This window comes from Zingiber officinale, chromosome 5B (assembly GCF_018446385.1).
Source record: "Zingiber officinale cultivar Zhangliang chromosome 5B, Zo_v1.1, whole genome shotgun sequence".
NCBI lineage: Eukaryota > Viridiplantae > Streptophyta > Magnoliopsida > Zingiberales > Zingiberaceae > Zingiber > Zingiber officinale.
The window spans coordinates 94,022,860-94,037,619 of record NC_055995.1 but is presented as its reverse complement, the minus strand read 5'-3'; the positions used below and the strand labels follow the sequence as shown (position 1 = coordinate 94,037,619).

Below are 14,760 nucleotides of genomic sequence, written 5' to 3'. Positions count from 1 at the left end.
CCTTGTTAATTATATTCCGGCAATCCCTAATTAATTAGATAGATGAGTATTTGGTTAAAGTCGTAAGATTTGTTGCAAACCTTAATGATGTCCTCTTTTTTTTTTTTGTTGTTGTTGAAAAACAGAGTGAAACAGAGGATCTTTTGACAGTACGTTTGCTCTTTTTTGCGCTATAAATGCACGTATTGAGTCGTCGTCTTCTTCTCAGACATCAACAATGGCAGTAGCAGTGAAGCTTCTCTACTTGTGCATGCCTTGCCTCCTCGCAGCCCTCCTTTCCTGCCTCTCTACCTCGTCGGCGGTCGCTAGCTCGACCCTGCTGGTTTCCATTGGCCTTCTCTGCCTGACGCGCCGGCCGCGTCCGGTCTACCTGGTGGACTTCGCCTGCGTCAAGCCGAGCGAGGCCTACGCGGCGACGCGCGGCCGGATCATGGCTCAGTTCACCAGCGCCGGCGAGTTCACCGACGAGACGGTGGCGTTCCAGCGGCGGATGCTGGAGCGGTGCGGCATCGGCGACGCGGCCTACATCCCGGCGTCGCTGCTGAGCCGGCCCGTCGAGATGACCTTCCGGACGGCGCGCGAGGAGGCCGAGGCGGTCGTCTTCCCGGCGGTCGACGAGGTGCTCCGCAAGACCGGGCTGGCGGCGCGGGATGTCGACATCGTGGTGACCAACTGCAGCGTCTACACCCCGACGCCGTCGTACGCCGCCATGATCGTCAACCGCTACAAGATGCGGAGCGACGTCGTCAGCTACAACTTGGCCGGGATGGGCTGCAGCGCCGGCCTGATCGCCATTGATCTCGTCAAGCATCTCCTTCAGGTACGTGATCCTACACGTTCTTGTCACGTCAAATTCTATGAATTTGTTGGTTTGTTTTTTTGCCATTCTAACTTCAAAGTTCATGTTTGTCCATTCCAAAACTGTATTTTTCATTGACGATCCATCCATTTGAGGATGAGGATGGACCATTTATAATTCAATCGGATTTGGTCGTAATTGAATACGATCCCTCTTTAGATTTATTATTGTCCCTCCAAGTTATAATTTAGATGGTGACGGATAATGGACCAAGTGAATCTAAAGAGAAATTATAATCAATTACGGTTAAATTATGGTTGAATCGTCAACCGCAATGGTAAATAGTCTATCTCCTATCTACTTATTTTGGAACAGGGATCTGGGATCTGGGGTCGTCATTCATCTTGCATTGAATCATGCAGATGCCAATAAATTCAAGAACTTTAATGCCTCGCGAGTAATTAACAAGTCAGAAAGGAATCAATTGCGTGACTGGTCAAACTGAAATCTGAAGATTGACTTTACCTGTTGCGTTTTAATTTGGTGCGGTGCGGTGCGGTGCAGGTGCACCCGAATAGCTGCGCGCTGGTGGTGAGCACCGAGAACATAACGCTGAACGCCTACTTGGGCAACAACCGCTCCATGCTCGTGACCAACAGTCTCTTCCGGATGGGCGCCGCCGCCATCGTCCTCTCCAACCGCCACTGCGACCGCCGCCGCGCCCACTACCAGCTCCTCCACGCCGTCCGCACCCACCGCGGCGCCGACGACCGCAGCTACTCCTGCGTCACGCAGGCCGAGGACGAGGAGGGGAAGCTCGGCATCGCCCTCTCCAAGGACCTCATGGCCGTCGCCGGCGCCGCCCTCAAGGTCAACATCTCCACGCTGGGCCCGCTTGTCCTCCCCTTCTCCGAGCAGCTCCTCTTCCTCGCCGCCTTGGTGCTCAAGAAGGTCTTCAAGGCCCGCTCCGCCGCCGCCGGCTACGTGCCGGACTTCAAGACGGCCTTCGAGCACTTCTGCGTGCACGCCGGCGGCCGCGCGGTGCTGGAGGAGCTGGAGAAGAGCCTGCGGCTGTCGCCGTGGCACATGGAGCCGTCGAGGATGACGCTGTACCGCTTCGGGAACACCTCGAGCAGCTCGTTGTGGTACGAGCTGGCCTACTGCGAGGCCAAGGGCCGAATCCGGTGCGGCGACCGGGTTTGGCAAATCGCGTTCGGCTCCGGCTTCAAGTGCAACAGCGCCGTGTGGCGATCTCTGAAAACGATCGAAACCGCCGACCACGCCAAAAGCAATCCGTGGCGGGACGAGATCAGCAAGTTCCCCGTCCACGTGCCCAAAGAGGCGCCGCTGGCGCCGTAATTTCGGAATGTATAATATATATACGATATATGCATCTGTTTCAGTCGAGCACCATTTTTAGTTAATTGAATTACTGTCAAAGCGCTACAAGATGATCGATTTCGCTTGAATTACAGTTATATCTATACTAATCAATGGGCACAAAAGATTATATAATTGTCGGGAAATTATTGATTGATTTGACGGCGAGCTTAGATCTTTCGTGTTGGATACGTAACCGTTCTTACCTGTGCGACTGCGGAGGGAGATGGTCGTCGGGCGTTGGCACCGGGTAGAGGTGGATGCAGTCGAGCCACGGGCCGTCGGTCGGCAGCGTGACGTCGCGCATGGCCTGCCAGACGGCGCTGTTGCACTTGAAGCCGCTGCCGAAGGCAATCTGCCACACGCGGTGGCCCTTCCGCACCCGCCCCTTCGCCTCGATGTAGGCCAGCTCGTACCAGATGGAGCTCGACGACGTGTTGCCGAAGCGGTGCAGCGTCATGCGCGACGGCTCCGCGTCGATGGGCCGGAGCCGCAGGCCCGACGCCAGCTTATCGATCTCCGCCTTCCCGCCGGCGTGGAAGCAGAAGTGCTCGAACGCCCTCTTGAAGTCCGGCGCACGCGCCGCCTTCCTCTTCGTCATCGCGGCCACCGCCTTTTCCGCCAGGAACCTTAGCTGCTCCGCCAGCGGCAGCACCCGCCAGCCTAGCGCCGAGAGGTTGTCGCGGAGCGCGCCTGCGACCACCGGCATCACGTCCTTGGACAGCGCCACGCCTATGTTCCCCTCTTCGTCCTCCTCCTGGAACACGCAGCGGTAGGCCTTGTCGTCGCCCCCGTGGTGGGTGCGCACAACGTGGGTTAGTCTATACTTGGCGCGGCTTCTGTCGGCGCGGCGGTTGGAAAGCAGCACAGCTGCGCCGCCCCTGCGGAAGATGCAGTTGGGCACCAGCATCTCCCGGCGGCGGCCGGCGTACAAGTTATAGGTGAGGTTCTCGGTGCTAACGACGATGGCGTAGGCCGGATTGTGCACCTTAATCATTAAAAATATAAGTATATAAATGGAGATGCAAAAGCCGATCGAGTGGGACACACCTGGAGGAGGTCGCGGGCGAGGTCGACGGCGATGAGGCTGGCGCTGCAGCCCATGCCGCCCAAGTTGAAGGTGCGGACGTTCGAGCGGAGGCGGTAGTGGTTGACGATCATGGCGGAGATGGAGGGGGTGGGGTTGAAGAAGCTGGAGTTGACGATGAGAAGGTCGACGTCGCGGGGCCGGAGGCCGGTGCGGGCGAAGAGGGAGTCGAGGGCGTCGAAGATAACTTGCTGGGTCTCTGCGAGGGCAGCTTCCATGGAGTGGCAGAGACTCACCTGATGAAACGCCGGCGAGACGTAGGACTCCTCGCCGATGCCGGAGCGGCCGAACAGCTTGAGCTGGAACTCGATCGTCTCGTCGTCGAACTTGCCGCTGGAGCGCAACCGCTCCTCCATCATCTTGACGGAGAGCTTAAGGTCGGCCGGAGGCAGGTGGCAAGCGAAGTCCACCAGGTAGACGTCGCGCGGCCGGCTCATTATGAGATATAACGACACTCCGGCGACGACGAGGACGAGGAGCAGCAAGAGCAGGTGAGCTCTGTCGTCCCATTGGAAGCAGAGCTCAAGAAACCAGTCAAGCTTCATCGCGGCCATCGTCATGGCGGCGGCGGAGACGAGTAGGGAGAGGGTGAGAAATTGGTCGACGATGTAGCAGTAGGCCAGATTGGCGTGCAGCTTAAAGCTCGCCGCTTTGCTCCCCTTCATGGATTGGATTTGTATCTTTACCTTGAAGATCTAATTTAGATATTGAAGATCGATTTCGGGTCTTGGAGATTATTTATACGTGAAGATCGGAGAAGGGAGACGGAGAATTTGGCAACTGGGGAACGCGCGCCGTGTGCTTTGATTCACAGGAAATAAACTGGCGGTAGAAGCAGAGTCCCAGAAGGCTGCGACAACGTGATGAATAAGCCACACACACACACACACACACACAAACCATTAGATAAATATCATGCACTAGCTGAGATTGTTCTTCAGTCAGTTGGTTGTTCTTCAATTTCCATTCACAAAAGAAATTCTATGAGCAAGCATGAAATATACAATAACTGGAATGCATAGACTTCCAGAACCACTTTATTAAAGCAAGTGAAACATCATCATCCATCTGTTTTTATTTTTGTTCTCTAAACATTTACAACTCAAGTCATCCAAACCAAACGGTACATTTGTGCTTCAATATATATGTTCTAAAACATTTATATGCATCAGAAAATTTGTTGAGAAACGAGCACCTTCTCCAACTCCAGCATCTGATGAGGTTGAAGAACAACCAGATCAAGAGGACAAGAGGTCTCCACAACAAAATGTTATTTCATGGTTGCTAGACTTGAGGGAAATGTACTGCGCAGCTACATTAATGCCTGAAAGGTATAAACTTAAACGATCTCATAGAAGAAGAAAAAGGCACTTGAATGCAACATAGTATCCACGTATTCAATGATGGATAAATTACTAAAGTCGATTCCATAAAGCTAAAAAAAAAACGATGAGGGCACTGCTGGTAAGTTGCTAGTTCACTTATGAGAAGGAAAAGGTGAAGCAAAGCTTTAGACAAATTTTTTATGTAACAAGTATAATTTACTTGGTCAAAGAGATCCAGTCCTACAGATGCAAGAGAATGCCATTTTATGTGAGATCATAATTTATTGCTTTTAACTCACTTAAGTGTTGTTAATTTCCCCAAAATTTTGGGATGGCAAGTTTCAACTGCATGACAAATGTATCATTCCCCATGATGAGTTGCCTCAATCTTTTTCACATATTCAATATTTCTTTTGTTTCTTAGTGAAACCTAGTCCACTTAATAACACAAATCCCTCATCTGATAAACAATCCAAGACAAACCAAACAAAGAAACAAGAATTAGAATGAGCACATATATGTAATAAAGCATAGACATCACTAAACTCTCTTGAGAAGTTGATACTTCAACTAGAAAATTTTGGCTGAGTTGTAAAACAGTGGCCATTCTTATGCACAAATAGATAGATTAATATTGGAGGAATAGAACCAAGAGAATCTTGACATATGGAAAGGAATAAATCAAAACAACAAAAATGGAAACATACTCGAGAATAGAATATAATACAATCTCATATTCAAGGAAGAATAAGGAGGATTTGATACCATTATTTGAGGTTGGATCATAACTTTCCAGAGGCTGGAGCCGAATATAAAGACCTTAGTTGCATATTTATCAGCTTACTGTTATGAAGTGCCTGTTGGAGTTCTACTTCATCGCACCACCACTGCTCCAACCCATGAGCTTCAAGAAACTTCTGTGGCCCTTTGCACATGACAAAAAGCTTGGCCATTGCTTCTCCATGACCATTACTCATTTTAGCTTTCTCTGTGCTAACATCAGTAGCAACAGCAGTACCACTAGTGTCATTGTAATAACAACAAATGTAGTCACTATTGTTCACATACAAATGTGGTACCCATTTCTTTGTCTCGGTACCAAATACCTTCGCACAACTCACAGAATTTTTCTCCTTTGCATCAAGAGAAGTTTCACCCTTTGAGGGCAAACTGCTCTTAATTCTTCTCCAGAGAAAGCCGGCCTTCTCACCCATATTTCTTATACTCATTGCCAACGATACAGAAGGTGGATTGAACAAATGGCACTCCACAAAAACACCTTGTTTGGCCAATGTTTTCCCCACTTGTAGAGCAAATCCAGCTCCCAGGGAATGCCCACCGATGCACACATTGTTGCTGCCAAAGTTTTCAACCATGGCATTAAGTGCTTGCAGAGCTCCATGATACCTAACTGAACCTTTCAAGCTTTCCCAAGCCAGGAAGCGAAGATCATCTTCTAAATCTCTTCTAATAGTTGGACTCTTCAGTAACGTGCCCCGGAGTGCTAGTACAGCCCTTGGAGCTCCAGCTGGTCGCATCAATATAAGATCTGATAACGCAGCAGATCGATCCCATTCTAAGACTGCGCCATATATGGATCCATCTCTCTCATCTTCAAGAGTCTGTGTTAGTTTATATTTGAAGGTTTTCCACCATTTTGGAGCAAGTCCATTCTCTGCATTTCTCTTTTCTTGTCTGTCTAGCTCTAGCAAGTAAACGGCCTGTATGAAACAAGCCATTACCATCCTTTTGTAGTTTGGATCTCTCCTGACATGAAAAGGATAAAGAATCAGTATTACAAAATTCAGATTAACAAGATCAGCATATTTGGAAATATGCATCAGGACAATATGCATCAGATTTGTTGGATAAAAAACTAGAGAAATATGGAAAAAAAGAAAGACTTTGCAAGCGACAAAACACTACAATCCATTTGTCCACCAAAAATCTAAGGCAGAAGATCCCTATTTCAGTGAAAATCCTGAGCTTAGTCCGAAACCCTCGAGAAATGAAGAAAGAAGCACAAATTTGATGAAACGGAAGCAAGGGTTGCAGTAAATAGGGAAGATGAAACGAACCAGCTTGAGCGGATGAGATCTTTCCAGTTGGGGGAGGAGAAGTTTCGGGGGCCGGACACATGAAAGTCGTACGGGTGGGCAACCTCCACCGCCGCCACCGCCATCACCTCGACCGCGTTCTTCTTCCCTTCCTCTCCTCCTCCTGCTGCTCCTGCATTAACCGTCGCCAAGGAGCCCTTCGCCATGAGCCCAACTCTCCACACTTCCTCCGCTGCCACAAGTGGATGGATTCTTGGGGTTGGAATTCTTGCCGACGACGACGAAAGAAAGGATGAAAAGTTTCGATCGAAGAATAAAGCAGAAGAAGAGTAGCGGCGGAGAATACAGAAATGATGGATCGGAATCTATTCTTCTTGTTTTGTAGAGAAAAAAAAAACCTTTAAAAATTAAAATAAAGAAGAAATGCAAACGTAAACGCCAAACGGGAACCTCGGCCTCGCTCCCAACGGTCATATTTGGAATCAGTTTGCCAGGTGGCGATGTTTCACCTCATGCGTTCACTTCAATCGTTGAACGAAGGGTTTCCTTTTTCCCCCATTTTCTTTTCTCGCCTAAAAATTTATTTTATTTTAATTTCTTCATTAAAGGAGGATGATAATCCTCCCTTAACCTACTTTTTTTAAAATTTTTTATTAAGATGTCTTGTAAAAATTAAAATAAATTAGAAATTGAAAATAATTTTTAGAGTGGGTATTTTTGACTTCCTCTTACCATTTTTTTATATAAATATAATAATTAAAATTTATCCTAAAAATAATAATAAAAAAAAGCTATGGTAATTATTCATTATGAAAGAATACCCAAAACAAAAGAGATACTTATTCCTTATTTGATGGTATTAGAGGGAACTTTGGGATTGTTAAATCAAATATAAAATATCTATATAAAGCAAGAGATTGGCGATAGTAGATTGTCTGGAATAAATATTATATAGGATCGAAAATACTCGAAGAGTTAAATAATACTTATGATTTTTTATATTTTTATATAAAATTATTAGAGAATCGAACATTGAACATAAGAAAGAAAAATAAAAAGGAAATCAAGCTTTTATATTTGATTCAGAGCCTATAACGATTCATACTCCAAGTTTTGCACGTGAGAGTGTTTTCAATAACAAACCACTAATAATTTGAATGGTTACAAATGTAATTTTAAAGTACAAGTAGTCGAAAGTAAACGATACCGATGGCTTTGAAGTACGAGCTTGTGCATAGTCATCGTTGGAGTAGCATTCAGACATTGAAGAGTCATCTTTCGAGCAGCGCACATTCAGACATTGAAGAGTCATCTTTCGAGCAGCGCACAGGAGAAAAAGTCATAGTAAAAATTATGTTCAAGGTGTTGGTCGAACTTTCCTTTTATAGCCCTATCTAAGTGCATGGATTGGACCTGGGGCGCCTGAACTAGTCCCCGATCGCCTCCACATGGCTGATGTGGCGTAGTCTCATTGAAACTCTATCTGAAAACTTTATCTATCTCCGGGTGCCTGGGCCTATCCTGGCACCTGGACTGTGACGTGTGCCAACAAATTAGCGTGTGCCACCTTAGCTCGCTCGGGTGCCTAGATTCAGCTTAGTCCCGACACTTAGACCCAGTCCGGACACCTAGATGTCCGAGAGCCTAGATACAGTCTAGGTGCCTAGAGCTCCTTCTTTAGCCAGTTTCCAATTTCAATATCCCGCACCACAGAATTAAAGTCTAGGTACTTGGAGCTCCTTCTTCAATCAGCTTCTATTTTCAATATCTTGCACCAAAAGTTAGAAAAACCAAACATAATATAATTTGATAGTCCTGTGATTGCTCGATCTTAACTTTAGGTCGAACTGACGTCTACTATTCCCTCGACGAGAAACATATTCTTACCTATTCCTCTCAAAAGAATTTAACTTTTGCCAAATCAATTCTCCAGATCATTTAAACTTTTGCTCAACATTCAAGACTTCAGGACTTTCAGCTGGACGTCCAAATCCTGACTCATTCAATCTTCCACTTAGTGATTGCGACCCCCAAAGCTTTCACCTAATGTCCTCGACCCTAAGATTTTGACTAGACTCTAAGATTTTTATTCGACATTCTCAACCTGCTAAAACTTCACCCAATCTCATGAATCAAGACTTTCTTGCCTAGCCACAACTAGACCTTTCCACCTATTTAATGTCCAAAAAAACTTCTTTGCCTAACCTCAACTAGAACTTTCACCTTGCCTAAAATTACTTAAAACTTTCTTACACAATTAGTTAAATTTATTAAAATAACAATAAACCTTAACTTAAACATTTTACCATTATCAAAACTTAAATTCAATCATTTATCAAAACTTAAATTCAATCATCTAATACTTCTTGCACCCACCATTATCACTTTTTTTACTCTAATAGTTTTTATTTTACTTAGAAAAATAGGAAAGGAAAGACGGTAAATGGTACTTCAACTATCTATCAAAAGGAAAATAAGCGAAGGACTTCCAACTCGTTGGTAACACTGACAATGTTTACATAGACGGGAAATGAAAAATATAATAATATCCTCCTCAAAGTAAACACGCTATGAAATAACCTAATCTGGATATACATATAATTGTTTTGCTAAGTTGAGTGGCGAGCAAGTTTGTTCATCTTCGACTGCTTGCTAATAACCTATGACGAACCAGCTACAATGCTTCTTGAAAGGCAGTAGTCCCAGTGCACCAACATTTTCTTTCCTCTTCAATTAGCCAGCTAGGAGTAACTGTCTGGAGAAAGATGAAAAAACAAAACACAAATGAATGAAAGAGATGGAACAAAAGGAAATTTACATGGTTAATTCATCAGTTTACAGTGCAATAATAAGGACAATGAACATAGTCCATCGCAATTACGAAACAGGAATTGAAACTTAATGTTGTAGACAATTGAACATGAAAAATCAAATTTCATGTTTGTGATTTTGAAGCTTCATGCAGCTCCATTAACAGAATTGCTACGAGCAATCACAACCTGATTGATCATGAAGAATATCAGGTCAAATTGTATGTATCTCATGCATTACCTATAGGCTATAAGTCAACATATTAAGAATCAGTAACATATCAGCAAGAGAATCTAAATTTTGATAGTGCCTCAATCCAGCCAGGTAAATGACTGTTCTACCAGTAATAGTTTTGTAGACTACACAACAGTTGAACCATAATGCATCCTAACTTGCTGTATAAAGAAACTGGAAGTGTGATCTCCATAACATGGAACGAATAAACCCAGCTCATCGAAATATTTGAAATGACGTATTTGCTTAAAATCCATCAAATTATCTAATTACGGCAGTTAAGTTTTTCCATTTTTAAATTTCAGTCTGAGATCTAGCTTTTCAGTTCAACATACTGAAGTCTTGATCCAATCTATCAATGTTAAAGAAAGGAGGAAATACATTCAAGGCAGAAGTCTTGATTCAATCTATCAATGTTAAAGAAAGGAGGAAATACATTCAAGGCATAGGCAGACTTAACACTTGAGACTAGAAGAACATCAATCCATCAAAATATTGACACTTGAGACTAGCTATTTGACAAGTTATGAAAAACAGAACTTCTTGAATAAGCTGAATGAATAATATCTATCACTAATGAGGGCCACAGTTTCTAGAAGATATAAAAGCATCTTATATGCTAAAGTAGGTCCAAGCATCTTCAATATGCACAATTTGACTCGACGTTTTACATCTTGGTGCCGGCACTGGTCTCAATTTGTAAACCAGAATGATACCATAGCAATGCCAACTCATATCCCCATGGTTGACACTAGCATGAATGTGCTAGAATACATTTTTTAATAAATATACATATCACCATAGACAAGTTTCAATAAGAGGTCTCAGAACTGTAAATTTCCCAGTTTTCATACTGTTGAAACTACATTTATATTGCACATCAAAAAAACTTGATTCAGTTTGTAATGTCAATAATTTATATTTACCTTTTGCTTTGTAGCTCGATGACACAGTGCTTTAAAATTTATTGAATCAAGTTATTTTGTAGCGATGTTTGCAAAAGTGTTGAGTATCACCCCATGTGAAAAATATTGACAATACAATATTTAAATTCATGATTTCACTACATAGACACCTATTGTGAGAAACCTTATTTAAACTCATTGAGACAAGAAAGCATCAATGATTCCTTGTTAGATCCGCTTGTTACTATCAATACTTTACCCTATTTAACTATCACTGCAATTTACCTTGTATTTAGAGTCTGTCTTGCATGCTTAGTGACAAAATACTTGTTCTGTAAGTTGTAGTACCCATACATAATATCCTTCAGCCTAAACAAGACCTCATTATTACCTGGTCTAATTCTTTGTGCCTTGCCCTTAGAACTAGAGCATTTCCACCAACATTGACAACTCCACAGAGCACATATGTTGACTGCATTCTTGAACAAGAGAAATTTCATCTCCAAGAGATCTGATATTTACCTTATCTCAAGGTTTCTGAAATTGTTGCTACGTGTAAGATGGGAACAAGAAAAACAAAATGACCAAAAGCCACCACGCCAACTACAATCTCAAGAATTCTCAAGTTCCAACATGATTATTTCATATTTAACAATATGGGTATTGATGAAGGTTGCTGCCTCATAGAAATCTTGCTTGAGCATTAGGGTTCCATCAAAATTTACTCAATTATTTCAATATACATCTTCTCGCACACCACGTCCAGAAGAACTTCCTTAGAATATGAAAGATAGATTTTATATAATATTTTCACATCCTTCCATATTTTGTACTTAATCATCATATTGATTCCAGCCAATATTGAACTTCTAAATCACTCACAATTGAGGACCATTAACCATTTGTGAGAAGAATAAATTGAAGAAGATAGAAAAGTAAATAATTGAACCAAAAAAAACTTAGGATTTGCCTCCCCTATTTGACTAGATTTATCTGGGAAATTCCCACAATTCGGAAATTCTGGAAGTTTTTTTTTATATATTAAGAGTATATGGAAATTTCAACACATACAATAAATTAAGAGTACTCACAAAAAGGAACGGATCCTACAAATGAACTATGGTAGGATGGAATAACCAGAGTATCTCTTACCAGTATCAGATCGCTTTGCCCGCTTAATCTTCGCAAGCTGCACCTGTGAATCCACGACGATCTGCATCTTTTGGAACTCCAACGCCTTAGCAAACTCCATCCGCTGCTTTTCCAACTCTATCGTCTGTCTCTGCTTTGACTCCTCCACTCTCTCATATATCTCCGCAAATTTCATGATTGCCTTAGCCAGTTCTCGAATCCCGCTGCCTTCTTCTTCCCTCTCCCTTTTCAACCCTCTTCCAGACCGTGAAGATGACCTCGATAGAGAGCCAGATCCCTCCTCCTCCTCCTCCTCTTCTTCCTCCTCCTCATCGACATCCTCATCGTCTTCTGCAGCAGCTGCGGCCGCCGCAGCAGCGCGCCTAAAGAAAGGGTTGTCTACGGCAGAAGAGGCCACTGCCGTACGCTTCTTCTTCGTCTCTGTCGGTCGCACCGCGGAGGCGACTGGCAAGGAGGAAGCTTTCCGATGAAAAGGGAGAGCCAGAGCAAGCGGCGGCGAGACGGATTGCTTCTTCGAGGATGGAGGCGGCGCAGATCCAACGAGCGAGTCGAGCCGGGAGAAGAAGGGCCACTGGCTCTCGGAGCCGTCGGCGACCCGGGACTTCTCGACCTTGTACTTCTTCTTCAACGTGTCGATCCGGTTCTTGCACTGGACATCGGTGCGGGGAGGCCTGCGACCGGCGCCGCGGCGGGAGTTGACTGCGTCGGCGACCTCCTGCCACTGTTTCTGGCGGAGGTTCCCACGGTTGAGCTCAATATAGCGGTCTCCCCAGGCGTCGACGAGGGCGGACGTCTCGCCCTCGCTCCAGCAGTCCTCTCGGTACGGCATCGCTGGGTTCGGCGGCCTCGTCGCCGAGGCCTCCCTCTTCTCCATCATCGAATCCTCCTCGTCTCTCTCTATCTCTGCCGGCGCTGGAAATAGGATCGCTATAGATTGACGATGGTCGGCGTTAGGGTTAGGCTTGAGGATGAATAAGACATTGATAAAAGAGGCGGAAGGCTCCGGCTTAAGGGCGGGGGAGCCTGTGGGACACGTGTCGAATGTTGGAGGGTGTTGATTGGGATAATATGGCCGTTGGTTCGCCGACGTAATGTGATGCGGTGCGCTGCGGCGGTGTATCTACTTAACTAATTGACAGAAAAATTAGGAGTTAGTTGGAATTTTTTAATTTTTAAATACTTAATACTAACTTTTTAAACATATTTAAAATATAAAAAATATTTAAAACATCTCATTACGATGTTAAGTTTAAAGATATGTTAGTTTATAAATCAATTTACATTTTAAAAAATTAGTATAATAAATATAAATACACAAGTAAACTTGTGGAAAAATTATTAGTTAAAATAATTTTAAAGACTAAACTAACTCACGGCATATAATATAACTAAATAAAAATACATTATGTAACCAAATAAATAGTTTATATAAAATCTAAAAATTAAAATAAGTCAGATAACTCAAAGTTAGACATCATGTGTCTCATGGAGTCAAGAGTTATATTGATCTACGAAACTCAGGTACGATGGAATCGATTAGTACACTCGTCCCATAGATTAAATTTGGTTAAGAGCAAGACCATCATAATGGTTCTTGTCTCAAGTCCTGATCTCGACACTTCTCTCTGGTTCAATCTCAGTTCACTGATGTTTATCTATGACTCGGCTTCAGATTTTGATATCATTCTTGGATTCAGTCACAGATATGGTTTCAATCTCGCCTTTGATCCTAACATCCTCCATGTTTTAACGCTTGACCTCAACACATCCTATCTCAATTTGACATCCTCTATGTCTTGGCTTTCACTACTAACCATCTATTTGGCTCGACATAAGTCACCAAAATCCTCCAGACCTCAGTCTCAGATCCCTACACCATCTGTCTCACCCTCAATCGTCGACACTCTCCAAACTTCAGTTTCAAATCCCGATACTGTTGGGACCTTGATGTGGCTAGAGGGGAACAATAGCTTGTCACCCAAATCGTCAATTCTTACGTTTGTTAGTGAACAGTGGAAATACAAAATAAAACAAGCAAATGAAAGCTAAACCTAGAGGCAATAACCAAGACAATCAAACTTCTAATACGTTTATGTAATATGGTTCAGAGATCACTTACTCCTACTCCACGGTTGTCCATAAGGTGGACGATCCCAATCCATCGGTGGATGATTCTTCGGAGAACTTCCGGCTAGCTTACATAGCTCCTTTTGGGTAGAAAAATCTTACCACAATTCACACAAGACCACACTATATCACTTGAGCACTTGGAGACTCTAATTAGGTTTAACTACCACTAATTTCGTCACCTTACTCAAGCATCCCGAGCTCCATTAAATAAAGTTCGGATGGAAACATCCAAGCAATGTTTTCGCCACCAATCGACTGGCTTTCGGGGATTTTGATTGTTACAGACCAACGGCTCGATATCGATCAACTGACGAAAATATCAGTCTACTGCTACAGTAATGCTATAGTGATTGCTACGGTAACCTAGAATTTTGTCTTGAGTTTAGTCTCTCATGCACTCGTCCTTACCCACATAATCTAGACCTAGCCTTCTAACCTCCTCCATCAGCCTTGTGTCCCTCATATGCCTCCTCATCCTTCACGCCTTGCCTTCTAGAGTTTCCATCCGCCTTGTCATTATTGTCGAATCTTTCTTTGGCAATAGGCCGTGCCTCCGGGACTTCATCCATTACCAAGTCACACTTGGACTTACGTTGCCAAAACTACATGTTTGGACTTACACTGCCAAGACTCGCCCTTGGACTTTCCTCCTTTGCCAAGATCACACTTGGACTCTTCTTGTTGTACCTGTATCCTACACACTCACAATACATATCAAATACAACAATAAATCTAACTTAAACTTTTGTCCAAATATCAAAACCTAGGGCACCTAGATTACTTCGACACATCCTATCTCAGTTTGGCATCCTCCATGTCTTGGCATTCACTACTAACCATCTATTTGGCTCGCATCAGTCACCGAAACCCTCTAGACCTC

At 43.9% G+C, this 14,760-nt stretch overlaps 4 protein-coding genes across 4 annotated transcripts; 1 reads left to right on the top strand and 3 right to left on the bottom strand.

Annotated features, from left to right (window-relative positions):
• Nucleotides 1-229: 229 nt before the first annotated feature.
• LOC121985036 (probable 3-ketoacyl-CoA synthase 20) lies at nucleotides 230-2,248 on the top strand. Its single transcript, XM_042538276.1, has 2 exons — nucleotides 230-820; nucleotides 1,364-2,248. Exons 1-2 carry the CDS (start codon nucleotides 251-253, stop codon nucleotides 2,156-2,158), a joined length of 1,365 nt encoding a protein of 454 aa, XP_042394210.1. The 5' UTR covers nucleotides 230-250; the 3' UTR covers nucleotides 2,159-2,248.
• LOC121986838 (3-ketoacyl-CoA synthase 4-like) lies at nucleotides 2,234-3,931 on the bottom strand. Its single transcript, XM_042540773.1, has 2 exons — nucleotides 3,230-3,931; nucleotides 2,234-3,167 (listed from the first exon to the last, which is right to left on the bottom strand). The coding sequence occupies exons 1-2, from the start codon at nucleotides 3,929-3,931 to the stop codon at nucleotides 2,382-2,384; spliced, it is 1,488 nt and encodes a 495-aa protein (XP_042396707.1). The 3' UTR covers nucleotides 2,234-2,381.
• A 412-nt stretch (nucleotides 3,932-4,343) lies between these two features.
• On the bottom strand, nucleotides 4,344-7,014 carry LOC121985037 (GDSL esterase/lipase At4g10955-like). Its single transcript, XM_042538278.1, has 3 exons — nucleotides 6,670-7,014; nucleotides 5,357-6,358; nucleotides 4,344-4,590 (listed from the first exon to the last, which is right to left on the bottom strand). The coding sequence occupies exons 1-2, from the start codon at nucleotides 6,852-6,854 to the stop codon at nucleotides 5,374-5,376; spliced, it is 1,170 nt and encodes a 389-aa protein (XP_042394212.1). The 5' UTR covers nucleotides 6,855-7,014; the 3' UTR covers nucleotides 4,344-4,590; nucleotides 5,357-5,373.
• Nucleotides 7,015-9,122: 2,108 nt separating this feature from the next.
• Nucleotides 9,123-12,804, bottom strand: LOC121985035 (trihelix transcription factor ASIL1-like). Its single transcript, XM_042538275.1, has 2 exons — nucleotides 11,751-12,804; nucleotides 9,123-9,403 (listed from the first exon to the last, which is right to left on the bottom strand). The coding sequence occupies exons 1-2, from the start codon at nucleotides 12,625-12,627 to the stop codon at nucleotides 9,390-9,392; spliced, it is 891 nt and encodes a 296-aa protein (XP_042394209.1). The 5' UTR covers nucleotides 12,628-12,804; the 3' UTR covers nucleotides 9,123-9,389.
• Between the last annotated feature and the right edge of the window lie 1,956 nt (nucleotides 12,805-14,760).